At 41.3% G+C, this 24,080-nt stretch overlaps 1 protein-coding gene across 4 annotated transcripts in view; it reads left to right on the top strand.

Moving 5' to 3' along the window:
• Positions 1 to 23,864, top strand: part of Acbd6 (acyl-CoA binding domain containing 6) — a 139,643-nt gene extending 115,779 nt beyond the window's left edge. For 2 of the 4 annotated variants that reach the window (XM_027417342.2, XM_027417341.2), the window contains 2 exons: positions 10,097 to 10,127; positions 23,582 to 23,864. In XM_027417342.2, the coding sequence (XP_027273143.1) occupies positions 10,097 to 10,127; positions 23,582 to 23,736 (186 nt within the window). In that variant the 3' untranslated portion in view covers positions 23,737 to 23,864. Of the gene's footprint in view, positions 1 to 10,096; positions 10,129 to 23,581 lie in introns of those variants that run through there. The other 2 variants (XR_003485678.2, XM_027417343.2) reach the window with 2 other exon arrangements.
• The last annotated feature ends 216 nt before the right edge of the window (positions 23,865 to 24,080 follow it).

The raw sequence follows: 24,080 nt of genomic DNA, 5'->3' as shown, positions 1-24,080 counted from the left end.
CTTTAAAAAAGATTTTATTTAGTATGTAAACAACATTCTGCTTCCATGTATATCTGCACACCAGAAGAGGACAGCAGATCTCATAACGGATGGTTGTGAGCCACCATGTGGTTGCTGGGAATTGAACTCAGGACCTCTGGAAGAGCAGTCAGTGCTCTTAAACTCTGAGCCATACAGCTCAGCCGTTAAAGGCTAGGCTCACAACCAAAATATCAGTTTTCGTGATTGTATATATGTGTCCTATGTGTGTGCCTGGTGACTGAGGAGGCCAGAAGAGGGTGTCAGACCCCTTAGAACTAGAATAACAGATGGTTGTAAGCTGTCATGTGGGTGCTGGGAACTGAACCCAAGTCTCTGCAAGAGCAGCAAGTGCTGCTAATTGGTGAGCCATCTCTCCATCCCCCTGAGTTACTTCTAATTGGCATATCCTGTGTGTAACCTGGTAGCTACTGTTGCAAGATATGTCTGCCTGTGAGGCAGCAGGACATCTAAACCATGCCTGGACCTGGTACGGGTTTCTTCTCCGTAAGTTTCTAATTCTGTACGGGTTTCTTCTCCGTAAGTTTCTAATTCCTGGAGAAAAGTGAGCTCCCTGGCAGCTAGGAGTGGCCATGTGAATTACTGTGAGTCTGGCTCTGTTCTTGTTGCAAATTCCCAATGCTTCCTGGTTTGAAACTCTCAAATAACTGTCCATGCTGTGCCTTTTAGCACTCGTGTGGGTCTGAATGATTAGATGGACTCAGAAAGAGCGCCTGCGGACGCACACCGAGACACGACTTTCCGTCTTAGCTTCGCCCTACTCTGCCCCATTTACTCTGCCTCCCTCACCCCAGCAAGTCGGCATGATCTGAAGTCAGTGCAGCCGTTGCAGATCTCAAACAGACTTGTTCTTGGGGACATTTGTGCAGATGAGAATCTGCACAGTTGCTTTAAAAGGATGAGTAATGAGTTCATGCTGCCTTGCATGGTTTTTCCTTCAGTCATTTGTCTGTCCTGCTTGTGATGGTTATTTATCAATTTCCATATCATCTACTGAAGCTATTTTACTGTTGTAGTCCATATGGAAAAAAACTGTAATGAAAGTGTAGTGACACCAAGTAGAGCTGAAAATACCCAGCTTTCTGTGTTCATAGTTATGTAACTGCATTCGGATGGTGTTTTGGAGAGGAGAGCGAGTCACTGCTTCTCCAATGAGAAAGACTTGCAGAGAATCAAGTCTTTTGTATTTTGCTCTGTTTTGTCAGCTTTTCCAAGTATATCCTGTTCTTGTTTTTTTATTCAGAGAGAACTATTAAGAAAACTCACGCAGGGTAGTGGTGTCACACACCTTTAATCCCAGCACTTGGGATACAGGGGCAGGCAGATCTCTGAGTTCAAGACCACCCTGGTGATCTACAGAGAGCATTCCATGACAGCCAGGGATACACAGAGAAACCCTGTCTCAAAAAAAGCAAAAGAGGAGGAGGAGGGGGAGGAAGGCAGGGAGAGAGAGAGAGAGAGAGAGAGAGAACGAGAACTCATAAACATTCTAGTCAGGAAAAGTTGTCTTAAATTATTGACAAGCTGATTTTTTTGTTCAATGGAGGATTAGACAAAAGTCTAAAAATAGAGCCAGTAAAAATAACATAAAATATATAAAAAATTGTTATCCAGCATCCTTAGGTCTCTAGAAAATGACTTTGAAACTGCACTGTGGGTACACCTTCCACCCTCTTGTTGATTGTGCTGCTGCTAGTGGAGACACCAGAGGTGCAGACTGGGTCACTGTCCTCAGCCAGAGCAGTCACCTTTTGCATTTAGATCACTCACCACTCTAGGGTCCACTTAAACAAAAGCCCCCAGGATCTTTAAAAAACAAAACAAAACTATTCATTGTAAGAGTAAAAGTCTACAAACAAGATATCACCAACATGAAAATAAAACACAAATCCCTGGGAACCCATCTTGTGTGACCACCACCAAACCATTGCCCATGTTTCCCGAGACACAACCCAACACACATTCTTGTCTGTTTTCAGCCTCTAGTAGATGAAAAGTAGAATATGAATATGTGAAATATTTAGGTACACTGACAGTAGTAAGGGTAATTAATAATCTTCTGGCTGAAAAGAAGCTATTTAAGAAAAGAACTAAAATCAAACTCAATAAAAAAACAAAAATCATTTGTAGCTGCTAATTGAAAGGCCAAATCACCTTATTTGCCTTGATCTCTCTAATGGAATCATTTTATTGTAGCATGTGCAATAAAAACATTATGTTTTTGTTCACTCATATATATTCTCCAACATTTGCTTGGTGCTAGATATTGAGGAACATGGTCAGATTATTATTCTAACTCTGAATCATCAAGAAAAACTTAAATGGTCTCCCATCAGGTAAAAAAAGAAGTAAAATACTTTGAAAAGAACTGTATGCAAGAGATAACTGCCAGGCATGTAATATCTAGCACTTGGAGGGAGAGCAGTCAGATTTCTGCGAGTTCCATGTAGTGAGTTCCAGGATAGACAGTGTGTAGAGGGACCCTGCCTCAGAAAGGGAGCAAGGGAGTTTAAGGTGGCATTTTGATGTTCAGATGCTTGAAGGTAGCATTCCAATTTAAAAAAAAAAAAAAATCCCCGCTGGCATATGCTACCTCATTTCCTAAGGATGCCAGTTAGAATGGGGTATTACTGTACATACCTTTTCTTTCCAAGAAAGACAGAAAATGCCCAGAACTTTCCATGGAAGGCTTCTATTAAGAAAAGTTCTTAGAATAAGATTCTTTTTCAAATTTCTAAATTGCTAGATTAATGTGATCATTTTTGTTAAAGTCACAGACCTGAGAGGCAGTACATTCCACAGTTAGACATAATTTTAAATTACAATTATTAATCCCAAAATTTTTATCATTACATATAATTCTTTATGGCCAGTTTTTAGTGCCTCCTTTATTATATAGTCTCTTAAAACACAATTTTTAAGTGTGAAACACTGAACAGAATTAAAAAATTCTCATTAACCATGTCATGGGAAAAATCCAGTCCCTCTGTATTATTACTGTTCTTTTATTTTTTAAGATTTATTTTTAAACGTGTGTGTAGTCTGAGGATCTGGATCCCCTGGCTCTGGGTGACCACATGGGACCAGGAAGCAAACTTGGGTTCTTTCTAGGAATGGCACGAGCTATCAGCCGCTCAGCCATCGCTCCAGCCCCTCTGTTATTCTTGTAATGGTTCCTGATGCATCCTTAGGAATAACAGTAGAGCTAGATTGGATGAGAGCATCAGAATTGTTGTGACTGTGAGAAAAGAAACCTGTAACACTCAACTGTTTTAGTCATAGAAAATAGCTTAAAAGCGTGTCATCTCCATTATTTTGTGCACATGTAAATGGTATGAGTGTGTATGAGCTATTTCAATGACTAATATATGTATATATGTATATGACTAATATATGTATGTATATATATGTATGTATACATATGTGGGTGTATATATATATATATATCTTGAAAATAAAGCTTTTGGTTTAGTTTTATAAAACATATTTAACAATTGAAAAAGTGAAAATTTCTACAGAGTTTTATGCCTAAGAGAAGGCAGTATTACCAGTGGCTTAGCATTAAAAGGATAAAATAATGGTATTTTCTATAAATAAATTCTGAATTTAATAGTTTAATATTTTCATCAACACTTTATTTAGAAAAATAACTTTGAGTTGATATCTAATCTGTAAATAGAATAACACTGAGTCTGTAAAGAAAATAATTACTAGTAAAATGGAAACATGATCAGAATTTCAAAAGGACTCCTATAGAGTTCATATGAGAAGAGAAACAATATGCACAAATTTAACAGTCTATTGAAAGAAAATGGGGTATAGTTTATTATTTAGGCCCTCACTGACATGATTCACACTAGGAAATACATGGAAAGTTTTTCAAAAGGCTTCACATGAAAGCAAAGTAGATCAAATTAAAGACCAGCAGCAGTTAGTTTATTTGAATTTAGTGAAAAAGCCAATGAAAAATTATTGAGGCTCATGAGATTCATTCTGTCTTTCTACAAACACTCACTGATCACACACTGTATGCAGGACTGGGCAAGTTCTGGAGATGTGTCTATAGGAAACTTACAGCCCTGAAAAGAGGGGCGCTAACCCCAAACAAGAAGGCAGTGGCTTCCCTAAGAAGGTGACCTGAACTGCAAGATCCCAGACTAAATAATACCAAAAAAAAAAAAAAAATCACTATATATAACTCTCAGAAATTTTATCTCCTTTAATACATAGCCAAGCTTATAAAAAAAAAAGACCATTCCAAAAGCCAAAACAAATACAGCTATAAGACAGAATAATAAGCTGTAAGATAAAACTTTTAAAGGTGCTTTAATAAGAGTATGATAAACTTAGAGCAACCATCAGTGGCCCTGAAAGAAATGACCAGTCTCAGTCCCCACAGGATGCTATCTTAGACACCACCAGTCCCTCTCAGAGTAAAAGCTTCTGCCCACCAGCAGAGTTAACATGAAAGGTTGTCTTAGCCTGTGCTATAAGTCCGGGGGTTATGCTAGAAGTGGAAAGTTTGCACATTTTACAGATGTTAACCTTCCCCAAGCTGATAACCTCTGCAGTACGTGCCTAAAACAATGACAGAATCACCCCAGGACAGACTGGCAGCAGTGAGCATAGCACTGAATTTCTCACAGAAAAAAACTCCATGGAGCTCCTGACCCAAAACACTCAGAAGTAATTACTTGAAAAGTGTTAGCCAGAACGACACATCACACTCACCCTCACCCGCCTCCCTGAACTCATACAGGGATTGTGGGTTTCATTAATGCTCAGATAATACAAGGCTGGAGAGATGACTTAGCAGTTAAGAGCACTGGCTGCTCTTCCAACCGCCCCGGGTTTGATTCCTAAAACTCACATGGTGGCTCACAGCCATCTGCAACTCCATTTCTGACTCCTTCTTCTGGCCTCTGTGGGCATGTGGTGCACAGACATACATCCAGGCAGAACACTCATACACAAGATTAAAAATAAGTATATCTTCTTAAGTTTAAATATGCCAAAGAGACTTAAAACACAACAGAAGAGTGTGACTTTGAAGAATTTGAGGGTAAGTTTTGAGCAAAGCAAAGAGCAGTTACAGCCATGCAATACAGCAGGGTTTCCTACTAGGAACTGGCAATCACAGAATCGAGAGAAAGACAGGCAAGGCTTGCATTTTTTATTAGTCAAGATTCTCAGAAAGCATGAGGAGGGCAAGCGGGGATAGTTAGAATGACAGGAACACAGGCTGCTTCTTGCACCATTGCTTGGCTCTTTTGTGGTTATACCTTCTCTTCTATTGCAGTTTTCCTCCCAAAGTGAGCTTTGCTACTTGTTCATATCCTTTAATTGATTGTTTGAAGGAAAATCATGCAATGAGATTTATTATTTATGTTTTGCTTTTGAGATAGGGCCTCTTATTAGCCTAGGCTGGCCTTTAATATGCTCTGTAGCCCAAAAGATGATCCAAACTCCTGATCTTCCTGCCTCTCCCTCCCAAGTACTGGGATTGCATGTGTGTGCCTCCACACCCAGTTAAAAATTTATCATTTTAACCACTTGTAACTGTCCAGTTGATTAGCATTAAGTACACTCACACTGTTGGCAGCTGTCACTATAACCTATCTCTAGAACTTTTCCTGCCAAAATGAAATTGTACCCACTAAACACTAGCTCCCAGGGTTCCCTCCCTCCTTTCCCCACTTTCTTTCCCTGGGAACCCGAGCACCTTAGAGACCTCATATGAGCAGAACCGCCTGTCTCCTTTAGTGTCACTCTGATGTCACTATGCTTTTAAATTGGCTCAGGGAAAAGGGCCTCCTTTAATAGACTTCTGTCCCCTCACTCCATTTGAAAACTACTGAGAGAAAACTCTTAGGCATGACTTGGTAACATGCTGGCTTTCAAAACAAGACGACAAGTACTGTTTACTGCGCTGAGTTTCATGCCTACCTATCCTCTTCCCCATTGCCTTCCTATCCTCTCCCCAATGCCATCCTACCATCTCCCCAACTCCATCCTACCATCTTCCTCAATGCCATCCTATCCTCTCCCCAATGCCATCCTATCCTCTCCCCAATGCCATCCTACCATCTTCCCAATGCCATCCTACCATCTTCCCAATGCCATCCTACCATCTTCCCAACGCCATCCTACCATCTCCCCAACGCCATCCTATCATCTCCCCAATGCCATCCTACCATCTTCCCAATGCCATCCTATCCTCTTCCTCAATGCCATCCTATCCTCTTCCTCAATGCCATCCTATCCTCTTCCTCAATGCCATCCTATCCTCTCCCCAGTGCCATCCTACCATCTTCCCAATGCCATCCTACCATCTTCCCAATGCCATCCTACCATCTTCCCAATGCCATCCTATCATCTCCCCAACGCCATCCTACCATCTCCCCAATGCCATCCTACCATCTTCCCAATGCCATCCTATCCTCTCCCCAGTGCCATCCTATCCTCTCCCCAGTGCCATCCTATCCTCTCCCCAGTGCCATCCTATCCTCTCCCCAGTGCCATCCTACCATCTTCCCAGTGCCATCCTACCATCTTCCCAATGCCATCCTACCATCTTCCCAATGCCATCCTACCATCTTCCCAATGCCATCCTACCATCTTCCCAATGCCATCCTACTATCTTCCCAACGCCATCCTACCATCTTCCCAACGCCATCCTACCATCTCCCCAACGCCATCCTATCATCTCCCCAATGCCATCCTACCATCTTCCCAATGCCATCCTATCCTCTCCCCAATGCCATCCTATCCTCTTCCCAATGCCATCCTACCATCTTCCCAACGCCATCCTACCATCTCCCCAACGCCATCCTATTATCTCCCCAATGCCATCCTACCATCTTCCCAATGCCATCCTATCCTCTCCCCAATGCCATCCTATCCTCTTCCCAATGCCATCCTAACATCTTCCCCAATTCCCTGGTTTTTTAAAATGTCCAAAATAGTGCCCAACACCACTCTACTGTCTTATTCTGCTTTGTTTTCTTCCAGAGCACTCCGTGTGTGTGTGTGTGTGTGTGTGTGTGTGTGTGTGTGTGTGTGTGTGTACGTGTACGTGTACGTGTGTGTGCTCGCACACGAGCACATGGTGGGGGGGATTGCTATATTACCTAAGCTAGTCTCAAGTTTGTGGGCTTGAGTAGTCCTCTCAATTCCTAGGTAGCTAAGGCCACAGGTGTACGTCACCATCTTCCCTTAAGCTCATTGACTGTTGATAAATATATTTATTTGCTTATTGCTGCCTCTGCAATATGAGATTACACTGGGGACTTTTTCTGTCTCATTCACCTCTGTGTTCCCAGTGCTTAGAACAGGCTCTGGGCCATAATAGGAACCCAGCACATTTTTAATTAATTAGGAATTTGGCCTGGGGCTACATTCATTGGTAAAAGTGATTAAAGGAAATTAATTCTCAATTCCAAGTGAGGTAAGAAATTAGAAATTAAGAGGGACAGAACTCTTGGTATGTATGAACAGAATTATTAAACATGAAAGTTTACCCAAATAGCAAGATAATGTTCTCTCTTTGTTTTAATTCCCAGGGGTGTGTGTGCCTCGAGTACATGTGTGTGTCTGTGTGTTTTGGCACAGAGTCTAACTAACCTTAGCTGGCTTGGAACTCACTATGTAGACAAAGCTGGCGTCAAAATCACAGAGAACTGCCTGCCTCTGCCTCCTGATTGCTGGGATTAAAAGTTTGTGTGTACCACCAAACCTGGCATATTCCCCATCTTTTGAGACAGAATCTTGTCATGAAGCCCTGACTCATTTGGTATTTATTGTGTAACCCAGACTGCCCTGACTTTAAAGTGACCCTCCTGCCTCAGCCTCCCAAGTGCTGGAGTTACAATTTAATGCCACCCTGTCCAACTGAGAACTATACTTTTTAAAGATGAGTAATTGTGGAAAATATAATGATGGAAAAAATTAAAGTCCTAAGCTTGTAGTAGACTTAGAAGCCCTTTCTGGAATTTCTGTGTTTTGTTGGACATTTGTACTGAGACTGTAGAAATGAGTGTAAACCCATCAGGCCAACACATATACATACATTTTTGCTGCCTAACACTGAAAACTAGCAAGATTGATTTGGGTCTTTAGCCATTTTGGCCAGTTCTTCTCTTTTCAATTGCCCTCAGCTATATTCAGACCAAATTCTCTGAAGTGAGACTCACAGTGTCATGTTCCCCTACACTGACATCACTCTGATCCTGTTCATAGCTACCTCAGCTCTCCTCCTCCTCCTCTCCCTTTATCTTGAGGATAGAGTGTGGCAAAGGGGAGTTAGGCAGAATCTGCACCTACAAACGTTATGAGTTATTCCTCCATTGCTGTGGTTAAAGCACCGTGGCCAAAGCAACTTAGAGAAGAAGGAATTTATTTGAGCTGCTGGTTTCAGAGGGTAAGAGTCCATCATTGGGGTGGTGTGGCAGCTGGAACAGGATGCTGAGAGCTCATGTGCTTTGCCGTAATAAGCATGGAATAGCAGGCATACCAACGGCGTAAGACTTTTATCTCAAAGCCCACCTCCAAAGATGTGCTTCCCCATCAAGGCTGCACCACCAGAGCCCCCACCCCCACCAAGCAGCAGCACCAATGGAGGACCAAGTGTTCAAATGCCTGAAACTATGGGGTATTCTCACTAGATCGCCCCATGACCATCTGAGCTCCCTTAATTGTGGATGCTGCTTCCTGTCTTTTACTTTCCTTAAATTTTATTATCTTTATCCTTGTTGATGGGCATCCTGAACTTAGCCACTGTGGCCACCCAACCGAATGTACCCTGTCCACCCCCCTCCCCAGTTAATACTTTTCCTGTTTTGTCTCACCCACCCACATACACCTCACCTCTAAATCCTATGAGACGCACAATCCCTAGTAGGAAAACAAACTACATTGCCTCATGCTTGCTCCCCTGCCTCACCAGCCAGCTGCCACCCCACAATTCTAGGTGCCAAAAGACCTTAAGGAATGACTTTTTTTCTTACTCCCTGTCCGAGTAAGAAAGAAAATACTTTCTCTGTGGCAGCTTCTTGCTTTTTATTTGGAAGATTAAATAGAGATGCCCTTAGCCAATACTTCTGGAGCCAATCCCCATCCCCACAGTAATGGGAAAACAGATACAGGGTACTCAAGAACAGTTTGGTTATAGTCCAGCCACCATCCTTTATTACAGTAGCTAAGGTGGTCATGGCCCAGGCTCTGCATTCAGGGTAACTCCTAAACTATGCTCTCACTTGTGCTTTGGGTAGTTTGTTGGATGCATTCTGCCTTCTGCTGTCAGTTTAAGAGTTAACACTACTTAGAAGTAACAGTCTGTTCTATTGTTTTACATCTATGGTTTGGTTTTGTTTTGTTTTGTTTTGTTTTGTTTGAGACAGGGTTTCTCTGTGTAGATTTGGAGCCTATCCTGGCACTCGCTCTGGAGACCAGGCTGGCCTCGAACTCACAGAAATCCGCCTGCCTCTGCCTCCCAAGTGCTGGGATTAAAGGCATGTGCCACCAACACCCGGCTTGTTTTACATCTGTGTTTTAAAAGAAAAAACTAGAATGTTCCAATTTCCTGGGTAAACTATGGGAAGTCTTTTTCTTAACTACTGAAACTTTGTATACTTCAAATCACCTATCTTTCTGATGTTTGATCTGGTTAGGAAGCCTGGCATCTTTAGCCTGGAATTTGGAATTTTATAAAAAGACCTTAAAAAGTTATGAACTCTTACTAAAGTCACGGACTCCTTAGATTTGGAGGCAAGCTTAGAGATAAGCATCTACTGATGTCCAGGGTAAATGCTATGTGACAGTTTTTCTTTCCCTAATGCAGTAACCAAGCTGCTACATTTGCCTGGATTCTCCATAGATCTGCTTCTCCTCTACCTCTGCTGTAACTGCTGCCATGTGCTATAACAGCTTGATCTAAAGTGACTATGGGGTACAGAGATGAGCCTATAGAACTTTGGTATCCTGTATGTTTGCAATGGTGTGTATATGTAAACATACTTACAGACCTTTCCTAAAGTGTATCGTTTGTGTTCTTTTACAGGACAACGAAGGTCAGACAGCTCTTCATTACGGTAAGCTATTTCTGAATTATTGGTCACATTTGAACATTTTGTCTATGTAAGCCTATGTGGTAGAGTTAGTAGAAATGCAATAACTGTCATCAGCAATAGCCGCTGTTCCACCCACTGCTGAAAATTCATTAATTCATTCTTGGTACTGTCAGGGACAAGCAGGATGCTGATCTTTGTTATTGTAGAATCTAATCTCTCTCCTATTTAAAAAAGGAAAACAAAACAACAAAGCTTTCTTGAGGCTGGGGAGATGGATCAGTTGGTAAAATGCTCACTATGAAAGTGTGAGGACCTGAGTTCAGATCCTGGCACCCACATGAGAGCCAGCACAGTGGTGTGCATCTGAGACCAGGACAAAGGCTGAAGGGGGCTCGTTGGCCATTCAGGCTAACCAAAATGGTAAGCTCCAGATTCCCAGAAAGACTTTATCTTAGAAGATAAGGTGGAGATTTTTAGAGGAAGACACACAAGGACATTGACCTCTGACCTCCACATGCACACTTCTCAGGGCTGGCCTTCCTCACCCCTAACCTGCAGTTTTACTATTTGTAGTTTTAGTTGCCCACAGCCAATTCTGGCCCAAAAATATGAAATGTCAAAATTATAGAAGTAGACAATGAATAGATTTTAAATTACATGCTGTTCTGAGTAACATGAGGAAGTGTCATGCCATCCTTGCCCCTTGAATCCAGGACATGACTTTGGAGTGTCTCAGTTACCAGAGCCGCTGATCACAGTGCTTGTGTCCAAATGACCCTTTGGTAGCAGCCAAACATCTAGGTCATGATATCTACATCATTTGCCTCACTTTATCTTACCACATGGGCACTGAGTCCTCTCATCACAAGAATTGTGAGCATAGTACAATAAAATGTAGACAAAAGTTTCTGTCCTGTACCATCCCACAGCCATTCAGTCCCAAATAAACACACAGAATCTTATATTAATTATAAACTGTTTGGCTGATGGCTCAGGCTTCTTAGTGACTAGCTCTCTTTTAATTAGTAGCTCTCAATTAATCTATGTATTTCTACATGGTCTTGAAAGAATGCCCAGAAGTCCTATCTTCCTGGTAGCTGCATGGTGTCTCCCTCAAGATGTACCCTTTTCCTTCTACAGTAAAATGTTTTTAGAGAGGGTATATTCCTTTATCACGTTACTTACTGCTGTTAATCTCTTAAGTCATACTTATTATAAGCGTGTAGAGAAATAAAAAACAGTTTAAGCATATGTGTCTGTGTATATATATATATATATATATATATATATATATATATAGTGTGTGTGTATATACACGCTTATATATATATATGTGTGTGTGTACATATGAATGCATGTGCATGTATGTGTATGTGTGTTGCTTGGTTATGTGTATTGCTTGGTTCTATCTTCCAGTTTCTTGAATTTTTTTCTCCCAGATAAAGGGAGAATAGTATAACTGAAGAAAGAAAACAAATTCAATTTTTAGTTCATTTTCTCTACTAAATGATTATCTTTACTTCACAAGTCTAAAATATAAAGTAAAAATGATCTGTAAGGCAAAGATAATAGCATAGCTCTTAGAGAACTATTAAATAAATTCAGTGAAATAAAAAGATATTAAAGTGTTTCATAAATTATAAAATACTACCATAGACTTCAGAGATTATTTGTGTGTAAATATTGTTGAATAAAAGACAGGCATCAATGTCTAAATCAGGCCAAGGATCAACCACCTTGGGTCGTTTCAGAAAGGAACACACAGACTGCTGTGCCAGTCTGGATGATGCTGGGCTAGGATTGGTGCCTTTCAGCGCCTCTCTTCACAGCTGAGCATTTATTTAGGTGCGATGAACACTGGATTACCTGGGAGTCTAGACTGTTTGCAACCCATGTAAAGCAGCCTGATAATGAATATTGAAATGTCTCCAAAGCCTGCCCCAGCTCATTTATGAGTTTACTGGTATTATCTGGATAATAAAACTAGCAGAAAAAAGGAAACTTGTAAGTCCATTTCACTTTTGAACATACACAAAAGTCCTAAGGAAAATATTAGCAAATGAAACCCATCATTGTACTTTAGACAGATAGATATCTCATAATCCAGTTGAGTTCATCCCAGACATTGAAGGTATACGTTTTGAAATTCATTAATATGATTTTCTATATTTCCAAGTTTGGTGAAGTACCTAATTCAGTGATTCAGATGTGAATAAAAAGCTTGTGAGAAAAGTCACCACTCAGTTCAGGAAGTTTAGAAAAGTGGTTCAGACCTCTGGGTTTAAACGAGACTTGTCCTTGACATCCTGGTTCTTCGCTGGCTGCACAGGCTGTTCAGTTCACTATACTTTAGTTTGTACTTGATGAAATAGGGGCCATTCCCTCAGACTAGGTATGAGAATGTAAGAAGTTAATTTATTTAAAGTGCTTAGGTCAATGCCTGATACCTGCTGTGTATGCATAAAGTTAACAGGTTTTATTGTTTTTTTTTTTTATAAAAATCCCTGGATAAAATAGAAATACAACATTAGGGTTGTAGAATTAGTAGATAATATTCATGTAACCCATCCACCGCCAAATTCAAGGCCAGCCTAGGCAATATAATGAAATCGCCACTAGAAAAAATAAACCTGTAAGAGGTCCAAAGGTGACCAACGTGAACAAGCTGACATCATTTGCAGAGGATTAAAGTTTGTCAGTTTATGGTCTTCACACAATCTAATGAGAAAGCTGCAGACCCATGAATTGCTGTCCTGTTGAAATGCATGTTTCTCTGTTAATGAACTGACATGTGAAAAGGGTTTATTCATAAGTATTTCCAGGAGGAAGTTAAAACTGATGAACTTACATGTTGGGTGATGGCCCTTCGATAGGAACAGAGTTTGCTCTATGTGCCCAGGTCCTCTTCAGGGTACAAAGGAATGGACTTCAGGATAGCACAACATCTTATGCATATATGGAAATTATTAAAACTTCTTGTTATTCATGTGATTTGGAAATTGCATAGAAAGCTTATAGATTTATCATTATTCCAATCATAACTTTAATTTAGAAATGCATTTCTACCAAAAGAAAGTTTAGAGTCAATTTCACTCACATTACAGGAATTGGGTATTAAAAGAAAAACAAATCTTGCTCTTTTCTGTATTTCTTTATTTCATTTTTATGGAAAAATTCAATTAGGAAAAATTAAAGATACATATAGACATATATATGTGTGGGTGTATCTTTTAAAGTTTTAGAAACATATATATATGTATTCCCCACATAGAACATTTTGAGTTCTGGTATTGTTTTCAGATTAATTGATCCAAGTATGCTTTGTTTTCAAATGAGAGCCCATGAGCTTCTCTCACCAGATCATATATTTTTTCATTAAAAAAAAAGTTAAAAAATAAACATGTGCTGGGCTATGGTGGCGCATTCCTTTGATACCAGCACTCTACAAAGCGAGTGACAGGACAGGCTCAAAAGCTACACAGAGAAACCCTGTCTCAAAAAACCTAGATAGTTAGACAGACAGACAGACAGACATGTTTTTATAAAAAAGATTTGACTTAATCTAACAGCATCAAGAAGTAAACCAAATTATCTACTTCAGATCAGTGTCTGTTTGGAGGGGGAGTCCCATTTCACACAAATTTAAAGTTCAAATTTATATTCTTGATTGTTTGGGAAATCATCAGTTAAGAAACTAAAGTATGCTGGTCTTGTTTGTGTATACTGGACTTGCTATGCCCTCTCTATCCACCACCACCACCACCACTACCACCACCACCACCACCACCACCACCACCACCACCACCACCACCCGTGTGTGTGTACAGGTGTACAGAGTATGTACAGGTATACAGTATTCTACAGTATACAGTGTGTGTATATAGGTATACAGACTATACAGGTGTACAGGATCCTACAGTGTACAGTGTGTGTGGACAGGTATACAGTGTGGACAGGTGTACTGTATTCTGCAGTGTACAGTGTGTGTGGACAGGTATACAGTGTGGACAGGTGTTCAGTATTCTACATTGTACAGTATGTGTATACACGGGTGCAGTGTGTATTTGTACAGGTGTACATGGAGGCCAGAAGCTGATGTTAAGTATCTTGCTACCTTATATTTTTGAGGCAAGGTCCTTCCTGAACCTAGAGCTCACCAGCTGAGATGAGCCAGCTGAGGTCTCCTGTCTCTGCTTTCCCTGTGCTGGGATTGCAGGCGCATACCCCTCCCTCAGCTCTCTTGCCTAGATGCAAAGGCTCTGCGCTCAGGCCCCCTTGCTGGTGCAAAATGCACTTTACTGACTGAGCCATCTTCCTGCCCCTAAATGTTAAACTTTTCTTAAGAGTACATTTTGAGTCCAGCACTCTTAAGTTCCTTAGATGAGAATAACCCACAATCGAGTATTCCAGACTCCAATTACATGCACATCAGTGGGTGGAGTAAATCACAGGGTTCTATTTTTCTCACATTTGGTTATTTGTTGGGGGGAGGGTATGCACATGGCACAGCACACATGTGGAGGACAGCTTGAACAAGTTGATTCCCTTCCTCCACCACGTGGATCTTGGAGACTAAGCTCAAGTTGCCAGGCCTGGTGGCTGTGCCTTTACCTGCTGAGCCATCTCACCAACCCAGGGTTACATTTTAAAGGACTTCAGTGTAACTCTTGAATAAGAATTGTTAGAACAAATTTGTAGAGTCGGGAATCAAAACCATGAGACCGAGTTTCACCAAAAATGAACAGGCATATGTGAACGAGCGTCAACTATAGTTTAAGTAAAAAATTGTAAAATAAAGCAATTTTACTATGGCCAGCTTAAAGTATGCAGTTAGCACAAGTAATGGAAGAAAGAAAAGAAAATAGTGTGTTGAAAGCTGTTTGTAAGAAGTCACAGAAAGAGCAGGGCAGGAAGGGGGAGGGAAATGTGGTAGAGCCTGGAGCCTAGTAAAAAGCCAGAAATGTGGCTCGGTAGGAGAACCCTTGCCCGTGCTTTGACTTCTACCACTATTCATACTCATTCTCTGTCTCTCTCTCTCCCCCTCTTCCCCACTCTTGACTTATTTTTATCTTATGAGCATGGGTATTTTTGCCTGCATGTATATATATACACCATGTGTATGCTTGTTGCCTACAGAGGCCAGAAGAGGGTGTCAGATTCACTGGAACTAGAGTTACAGATGGTTGTGAGTCACCATGTCGATGCTGGGAATTGAATCCCAGGCCTCTGAAGAGCAGCCAGTGCTCTTAACCACTGAGCCATCTCTCCAGTTCCTCTACCACCAGTTTTGTTACTGTTGTTTTTCCGAGACAGGGTTTCTCTGTAGCCCTGGTAGTCCTTGAATTCACTCAAATGCAAAGGTGGCCTCCAATTCAGAAATCCAGCCTTCCATATAGTGAATTCCAGAACAGCCAGGGCTACATAGAGAGATCCTGTCTCAAACAGCAAAAAGATTATTTACTGGTAATTCCTTGAGCTGGTAAAGTGCTAGACTCTTCAGATCCAGGAAATACACTGCATAGGTGTGTCAGTCTGAAGTGTTTTCTCGTCAGGATGCTGTGCAGCAGTGAAAATGAGCCCCAGCCACATGAACACAGCCTGGAGCTCTTACACCCTGAGCTCAAGATGCTGAACCCTAGAGTACATACAGTGTACTTTCCCTGTATGAAAGCCAAAGGATTATTAACTTGGCACTAGTGGCTTGGAAAAACTTGGGGGCAGGGTGCTTCTGGGATTCTAACACTGATATGATGCATGAACAAGTTACATGATAGATTTATCTTTAGAAAACATATGTATGATGGATACTCTTTTGTATGTACTATATAGGCTAATAAGTCTTACACGCACACAGACACATGCACACGCACATGTGATCACGCGCGCTGGCGGGGGGGTGGGGTGGAGATACTGTAGTGTTGCCCTTTCTGTGTCATATTCCTTCCAACAAATGCCCAAGCTTAGATATTGCTTTCCCTGCTTGCAGATGAAAATCTGGTGTCCAGAAATGTGCTAAGACCTTTACAGCAGTACAGGCTGTAGAGAATAAAGCCACTGCACAGGTCTTCTGATTGCACGTCCTCTCCTGTTTCCTAATACTGTACACAGCCCCATTGCCAGATAGAACTCACATTTCTTTGTAGGGAGAAAGAGGGTGTTGTTTTGTTCTTTGAAACAAGGTCTCACTATATAGCCAGGACTAGCTTAGAACTTGCTATGTAGCCCAGACTTGCTTCAAATTCAATACTCCTGCCCAGCCAAAGCACTAGGATCACATGTATTTTACTAGGTTTGCACATCTGACATGGAAAGTAACCTACTATGGGAACAATAAAAAAATGGGGATCCCTTCTTACTAGCCTCTTTGGTCAGTGAGGCAGAGCAATTTCCATGACTGTGCTATGCGTAAACACATACTGATACTGATGTCCTGTATGCTTTTATAATCTTTTTCTGTTTGCTGGGATACTAGACATTAATAAAAACTATCCTTAATTTAGGAATCTTGCCCAAAATTGATCTACTGAAACATCCTTTATTTCTTTCTCTCAGGTTATATTAATCATTGTGGAAAGAACCAAGCAAATAACTATACATGTTATAATCAAAGTAATTAAACACTAAAATAATATCATTAGTCAAAGGTTTTGGCATTACAAATATATAACACTAAAATATTCTGACAACTCAGGAATGTTTCATGAAAATTAATATTTTTAGATTAATAATCACTTAGAATAATTCAGTTTTAGTTGTGTTTCTTTACTAGTTTACTGGAATTTTGACACTTTTAAGGATAGTCAAGATAGTCTTAAATGTAATATTAGCAATAATGATCATTTATTAAGCACCTATTATATGCCTAGGAATCTGTTCAGCATATTTTATTCATTTAGTCATTTAATGCTATTTAATCCTTTTTATTTGGTGGGTGCTCAGTGGCTACTGATTTGATTTGATTTTAGGGTGTTAACCTATTCTTGGAATTTTCATAAAACTGTATGGTTCAATACAGTGAGTGCAGACAGTATTGGGGAGGTCTTTGGGGGCTTAGCTATTACTTTTTATGAATTACGGTTGAGCTTGACAGCTGTCCTTGTGTTGACAGCTCTTCTGATTATAGCAGTTGTCAAACTCCATCCTTAAGCAGGTTGTAAATCCTGGCTTCTTCCGATTAAAACTGGGTCAGAGCCAATAGCAGGTTAACCAGAGGCCACGATTGTGCTACTGTATGTCCTTACTAGTTTGTTTTAAATGGTCTTTGTGTGGAAACATATTAAAACCCTTATTTCCCCACATTTTACCTGAGTGTTTTGAGTCTTCAGCTACTGGCCCTCTTGTTATTTTGTGATTAAACGTGCTCCTTGCTGGAGTATATTGGAGTAAGTGTGGTCTTCCTTACAAAGCCTGTGAGCTTTCCCCTCCTCTTCCTCCACTGGGAATACTAATATCATTGCATCTGTGTCTCCCAGGGGAAATCAAGGCTTTTCCTTGCACGTGTGGTCATGTGATTGCAGAGTGGGCTGGCTTTGTATCCTCATGAGCCCTCAAGCTTCCGTAGAAAGCACCATCTGTTCTGTTCCCTACACACTGTTACAGGGCAGTGGGAGGAGGCATTAGAGTGAAAATAAATAAAATAAAAAAGAAAGAAATTCATCATCAAAACCCCGAGGATTAATGGAGTCAGAAGGCTCACTGCTCTGAATGAAAATTCATCTTCACCTGTGCCAGTGTCACGGCTGCCTGTATGGCACTTGACAAATAGAGGTTCCCAGGGTACCATAAATTCAGCAACTGTGCTGGTCCCTGTAGACTGGCTCGGGCTTTTCCAAAATGGGCTTCTGACTGTTTTTGTATTTCCCTGAGCGTTGTGGGCACTGATGTGGCCCTCACTAATTTGGTGAAAGTTAGCACTGGTCTCCATCTCCATTCTTGCCTTCTTTGCTTTCTCATCTTCTTTGCTTTTGTTTTGAGAGAATGAGAAGATTGCATATTCTGGCTTGTTACCTGTGATTCACTAAAGATGCCAAAAGCAGGGGAATGAATACTGAGCAAATTCTAACTTCTCAGCACCATGCTGGATGGAAAGGACACAAATAAGTAAACAAACAAATGAATAAATATCATGCACTGGAGAGGATACAAAAAGAAGCAAGCATGTGATTGGAGATCCAGGTCCATTTCTTCAACAGCAATGTGTTGGGCACCTGTTTGAGCCAGTCTCCTCCAGGTACCAGAGTGCCCCCATATACCCTCTTCAGATCATCATAAAACTCACTTGTGTCACTTTATAAACAAGATCCCCTCATTTAAATCAACCTGTTTCTTTCTTTCTGCTGTGACACCCTGCTTGTTTGTGCTTCCGTGTGGGTCTGTCTTTGTGTGAACCTCGAGTGCTTGTTAATAAAACTCTTTATATATGTATATGCTGTACACCCCTGCTCTGAAATATTGTCAGTTAAACCTCACTCACTTCCCTTCACCAAGTCATGCTAGGGGGACTGTTACACTATGCAAGTGCTGTTTCCTTAGTTGGGTGGCTATGGAATTAAATTCTTAAAACTGCTCCTGAGTTGAGCTTGTGTCTACCATACTTCACTACTAGAAAGCTTACCTCATGGTACAGCACACATGAAACTACCACTTTGCCTGAGAGGCCATACTCTGCATCTTCAGCATGCATCTCCTTAGATCCATCCTCCTGCTTAAGTGTTGGGTTAGAAGAAGTGTTAGATCACTATGGCTATCCTGAATTACCTGTTTATATATGGAGTTTATGACAAACGCTATTAAAAAGGTCCCACTGTGAGGAGCTAACCAAGTGCTCCTCCCAGGGCTTGAGGCTGCTGCTGGTGATGCACCTGCTGATTGGCTGTTGTTTGGATGTATATGTTCTGTGAGTAGGTTCCAGTATATTTGTCCTCCCAGCTACTTGAGCCCAGTGCATCTTTAACTTGCTTCTATTTTATGAGGCTGTCTGTATTTCAATATAAGTGGGTATACAGTTATTTGTGGTTAAACTCCAGAAATTTAGAGGAAAGATGTTAATTGAGATTGTTTGAGGGGGCAGTTTTAAATTCTCATTGTCAGTTGGTGGCCTGGTCATATGGCTCAGTGGTAAAGTCCGTGCTCAGAATGCATGAGGTCCCAGCATGGCAAAACAAGATGGTGCAGGGAGATTCCAAAAGGAGTGTTCTAATTTTAAACACTTTATGTGATCTGGGCCTTGGCAAAAAGCCTCGTCTCTGTCTTCCTCCCTGTCAGTGCAGTTCCTCAGGAGTACCCCTCAAGTCTCAGGATCCACACACACACTACATCGCCAAGCAGCAGCTGCTCTAGACATGGAACAGATGACTCTTGCTTCTCTCCACCTTCTCCTAGTCTCCATCCATTCATTCTTCAATGCTGCCTTCATTTGGAAGTGACCCCACACCACTGAGAGCAGAGATAGGGTTCCCAACCAGAGATAGGGTCTTATTTTAGCTCAGAAAATGCACATCCTCCAGTCTGGTTCACTTAGAGCCTGGTTCTCTCTGGTTACGGATAAGAGTTTGGTGACTAAGTAATCAGGACAGATTGTAAAAGTCCATCAGAGGCCTGGAGAGATGGTTCAGCCATAAAAAGGCGAGGCTCACAACCAAAAATATAAAAGTTTAACCAGTTTATAGCCTGCCATAACCTGGCTTTTGTTCAACAGCTCTTTCCTACTTCATAGCATAAAATCAGAAAGTGCTAAGCGGGAATCACCGGCCTGGGAGTGAAGATAGTCAGGCTCTTTAATTATTAATACCAATAGAGCAGGATGGTAAGCTTACACACACACACACACACACACACACACACACACGCACACACACACACGCACACACACACACACACACACACACACACACAACACGTCACTGTTTGGCTGACTTGACAATGACAATTGGGGGAAATATAGAAATCATGACCTCTGAAGGCCAATCAAGGACTACAACCAACTCAAAAGGACAGAGAACCTCCATCTCATCCCACCTGAGTAATAAACAGTAGTCTCTTGAGAGGAGGTGAGAGAAGAACGTAAAGAGGCCATTTCTGTGGTTCAGACATGCCAAGAATGCTAAAGCTGAGGCTGAGGAAAAGTTAGAAGAAACTGTGTGGTATCCAGACTGCACAGAAGGGGTGAGCAGCACCCTATCACCAGAGGAAATTAAAGAGCCAAGCCCAACCCAATTACTAATTTGACCCATGCCAGTGGCCTGACAAAAGGAGCATGTTCATTTCTGGATATACATAGTGTGACTCTGTTGCCCTCTCTTCACAAAGTTTACATTCAGTCAAAAATCATGAGACTAAAACAGAGCAAGAGAAAAACAACATTCGTCAAACAATAAGTCAGTAAGTAATAGAACAATTAAGACATGGATGATCTGAAAAATGTTTTCAAGTTTTGTTTAATTGACATCTGCAGAACATTCACCTAATAAACAGTATATACTGCTTCAAGTACACATAGATCGTTCACTATGTTCCATTGGCTAGTCCATGATCTGGGCCTGTTAGACACACACACACACACACACACGCACGCACGCACGCACGCACGCACGCACGCACGCATGCACGCACGCACACACGAATGCACACACACACACGACAGTACATACACACCACACATGTGCAAGAAAAAAGAATCAAATTCCCTATTTCAAGAATGAGACAATGACCTGTGCCTTACATTGTATTATAAAGCAAACAAGTAAACATTTATGAACAACTTTCAACCAATAGTTAGATAGCCTAGATGAAATGGAAAGATTTCTTAAAAGATATTACCAAAGAAAAAGAAAAAAAACTTCTGTAGTCCTACATCCATTAAAGAGATTAGTTTGGTAGCTTAAAACACCCTCAATAAAATCCAGGCTTTGTTGCTTCTGGTGTTGACTTCTACAGATGTTTATGCGTAAAATAATACCAGTTCTGCACACAAACTGTTTCAGAAAATAGAAGACACTTCACAAGATTATTAGCAAGTAGGACACGGCCAAATACACGTGAAACAATAAATCATGGTCAAATAAGCATTACCTAGGCGTGCAAGATTGGTTTGACAGTTTGAAATCACTGTATTATACTATAGTGATCAACACCAAGCCTGTAAACATCTAATTCAGGTAGAAAGGGCTGTTAATAAAATTCAGCCTCCTGTTGTGACTAAAATAACCAAATAGAAAACCTGGTTGTGTGCCTCTCTATATATAAGTTCAAGACCAACCTGTCTACATAATGAGTTCCAGGTCAGCCTGAGCTATGTGGTGAGACTGTCTCTAAACAAAACCAGCAAAGTAGGAGTAGCGGGGAGCTTCCTCAACCTAGGGAATTAACAATTAGCAGCTAAAGCCATCCACGGTGTCTAGAGGCCAATTGTTTTCCTCCATTTCCTCCCCCCCTGCCTTAGCACTGTGTGTCTGCCACAACATTTACTCTTTTTTACTAGAGTTGGTTGTTTACATGTTTATAAGAATTCTCAAAACAGGAATCTCAACTGTATCCTTGACAGGACTGCTGCAGTATTGGCTCACTGCCGCAGCCCTGGCTGGGATCAGCCTCCATAACTGTCTGTGCCTTTCCTTGGGAGGCATTTTGTTGTTGCAGGATGCGTCATACCACAAATCCCTTTAAAATGTGTGAGCATGGCAGACCACAGCTTTAGAAATGTCTCTGCTCCCTGACCTAAGAACTAGAACACCACAGTACCATCAGTGAGCCCTTGTATGTGCCAGCGTGTCCCTCTTTTAGTTCCCCCACGAACTGTGGTGATTACCACTACTGCAGTTTTGTTCTGTTGAAGCATGGTCTCACTGTATAGTTCCAGCTGGCCTAGAATTTTTACAAATGTTTTCTTTTATAGTTTCACTACGTATTTGTATATCTAAGCAATAATGTTTAATTTTGTCCATTTTTAAGTGTTTCTTTAAATAGAATCCTGCTAAATTGTATTCTGCTTTGTCTTTTTTAAAATTATTATTCTTCAACATCCTGTGTTTGAGACACACCCATGTTGTGTGAAGTTGGAGTTCCTTAGTTTTACTGTTGTGGGATTTCACTCCCAGACCAAGTGCTCTGTTTCTACATGTTACTGTTCGTGAACATTTGAGGAGTCTGCATCTGATGCCCCTTAGGTGCTGATATGTAGTCTTCAAATACCTGCTGGAGAACACATGCAAAAATCTCTATGACAATCACTGTGGGGCGGCCAGGGGAGGGAGGTGTTAAGGATTCACTGAATGACAAGTTATTGTCCAAAGTGGCTGCCCCAGGGAACATGCTCAGGAAACTTAAGGGTGCCTTCCTTCTATCAGGCTTCCTCTGCTTAGCATTGTCAGTCAGTTCTGTATTCATCTTTGTTTGTGTGAGTGGTGACGTGTAATGAGAGCCGCTCACCTTTCCTGTGTTTGTTGTTTATGTTTCATTTTGTGTGAAATGCCTGTTTTGCCTTCAACTCAGTCATCTCAACCCCATCTAATTATTAGATCCCCTTGATTGTAATACTGTCTTCGGCATAAATCTGATTGCCGTATATATGCAGAAGATAGATAAATGGCTCTCTGCTCTAACCCTTTGGTCTGTCTTTCCTGGGGAAGTAACAATGCCATCATCATTACAAGTCTGGATATCTGTTGGTCTCCTCTCCTGTGCCTTAGACCTAGTGACACCAGTAATGCCCTTTCTCTCCTTTTAAGATTTTGGGGGCTGAGGAGATGGCTCAGTGGGTAAAATATTAGCTGCCTAAGCATCAGAAGATGAGTCCAGAGCCCCATCACACCCATAAAAGCCAGACTGTCCTCTGTGACCCCAGTTCTGAGGGATGGAAACAGCAAGATCCCAGGAGCTTGCTGGCCAGCTAGCTCCAAATTAGTAAGAGACCCTGTGAAGAGCAACGGAGGACACTTGACGCTGACCTCTGATCTCCACGCACTCACACACAGGTGAGCACACCTGCCCATACATGAGAACATACAAACCCACACACAAGATTTCACATAGTGATTGATGGTCTAATTACTAGAACAGGGCTTTTTTTCTGTGTAAATTTAATTCTATCCATAAACTCCCTCTTCAAAGACAAAACAGAATGTTTTCTTTGATACAGTACTTTTAGCCTTTTGACATGGGTTACCCACTTACCATTATTTGAAAATGTATATCAACATGAAACCCTTAACCACTGAATTTTTTATTCTTTGCTTTCATTTTATCCCTGCAAATAGATCAAAGCCTCACAATTTTACAAATATACTTGTGTGTTTCTACACAAGGAAAAAATCTGATTTTCTTAAGACTTGTTCTCGATGCAAGGCTGGATCATCCTACAACCACCATAAGGGTGTGCACTGTTCTGCCAGGGTGGACCCTGGCAGTTCCTGCCACACAGGAGTGGTTCCCCTGTCTTGCTGTAACCTCATTTTCATGTTTGTTAATTTCCCTTGCAGCTGCTGCCTGTGAGTTTTTGGACATCGTGGAGCTGCTGCTCCAGTCTGGCGCTGACCCCACTATCCGAGACCAAGACGACTGTCTGCCAGAAGAGGTGACGGGCTGCAAAGCAGTTTCTCTGGTGCTGCAGCTGCACAGAACTAACAAGGCTTGATCCAGAGACTGGAAAAGCACAGTCTCATAGGATAGGACTTGAGGGTAAAAGAAACTGTAGAAATAATACTTCTTTACCACCCGTCTTTGGTATGCATTGGCTAATAAAATCAGTTCGGGGAACTGGGATTTTGACGTCTCAGCAATTCATTCTCCATGCATACATTCTGAGGAGTACAGTTTTGGTGATGAACATGTGTACTGTGCATAATAGAATCCAATTCTGCCGAGCACGGTCTGAAATTTATCACTGCTCTAGAGGGTGGGGAGAAGAGCAGACAGATCATATTTCACAGTATTAAACATGGCTGTGCGCTCTCTCTCTGTCTCTGTCTCTCTCTCTGT

The sequence above is a fragment of the Cricetulus griseus genome, chromosome 5, assembly GCF_003668045.3.
Source record: "Cricetulus griseus strain 17A/GY chromosome 5, alternate assembly CriGri-PICRH-1.0, whole genome shotgun sequence".
NCBI lineage: Eukaryota > Metazoa > Chordata > Mammalia > Rodentia > Cricetidae > Cricetulus > Cricetulus griseus.
The sequence above is the reverse complement of the archived record's forward strand: the minus strand, read 5'-3'. Positions and strand labels throughout refer to the sequence as shown.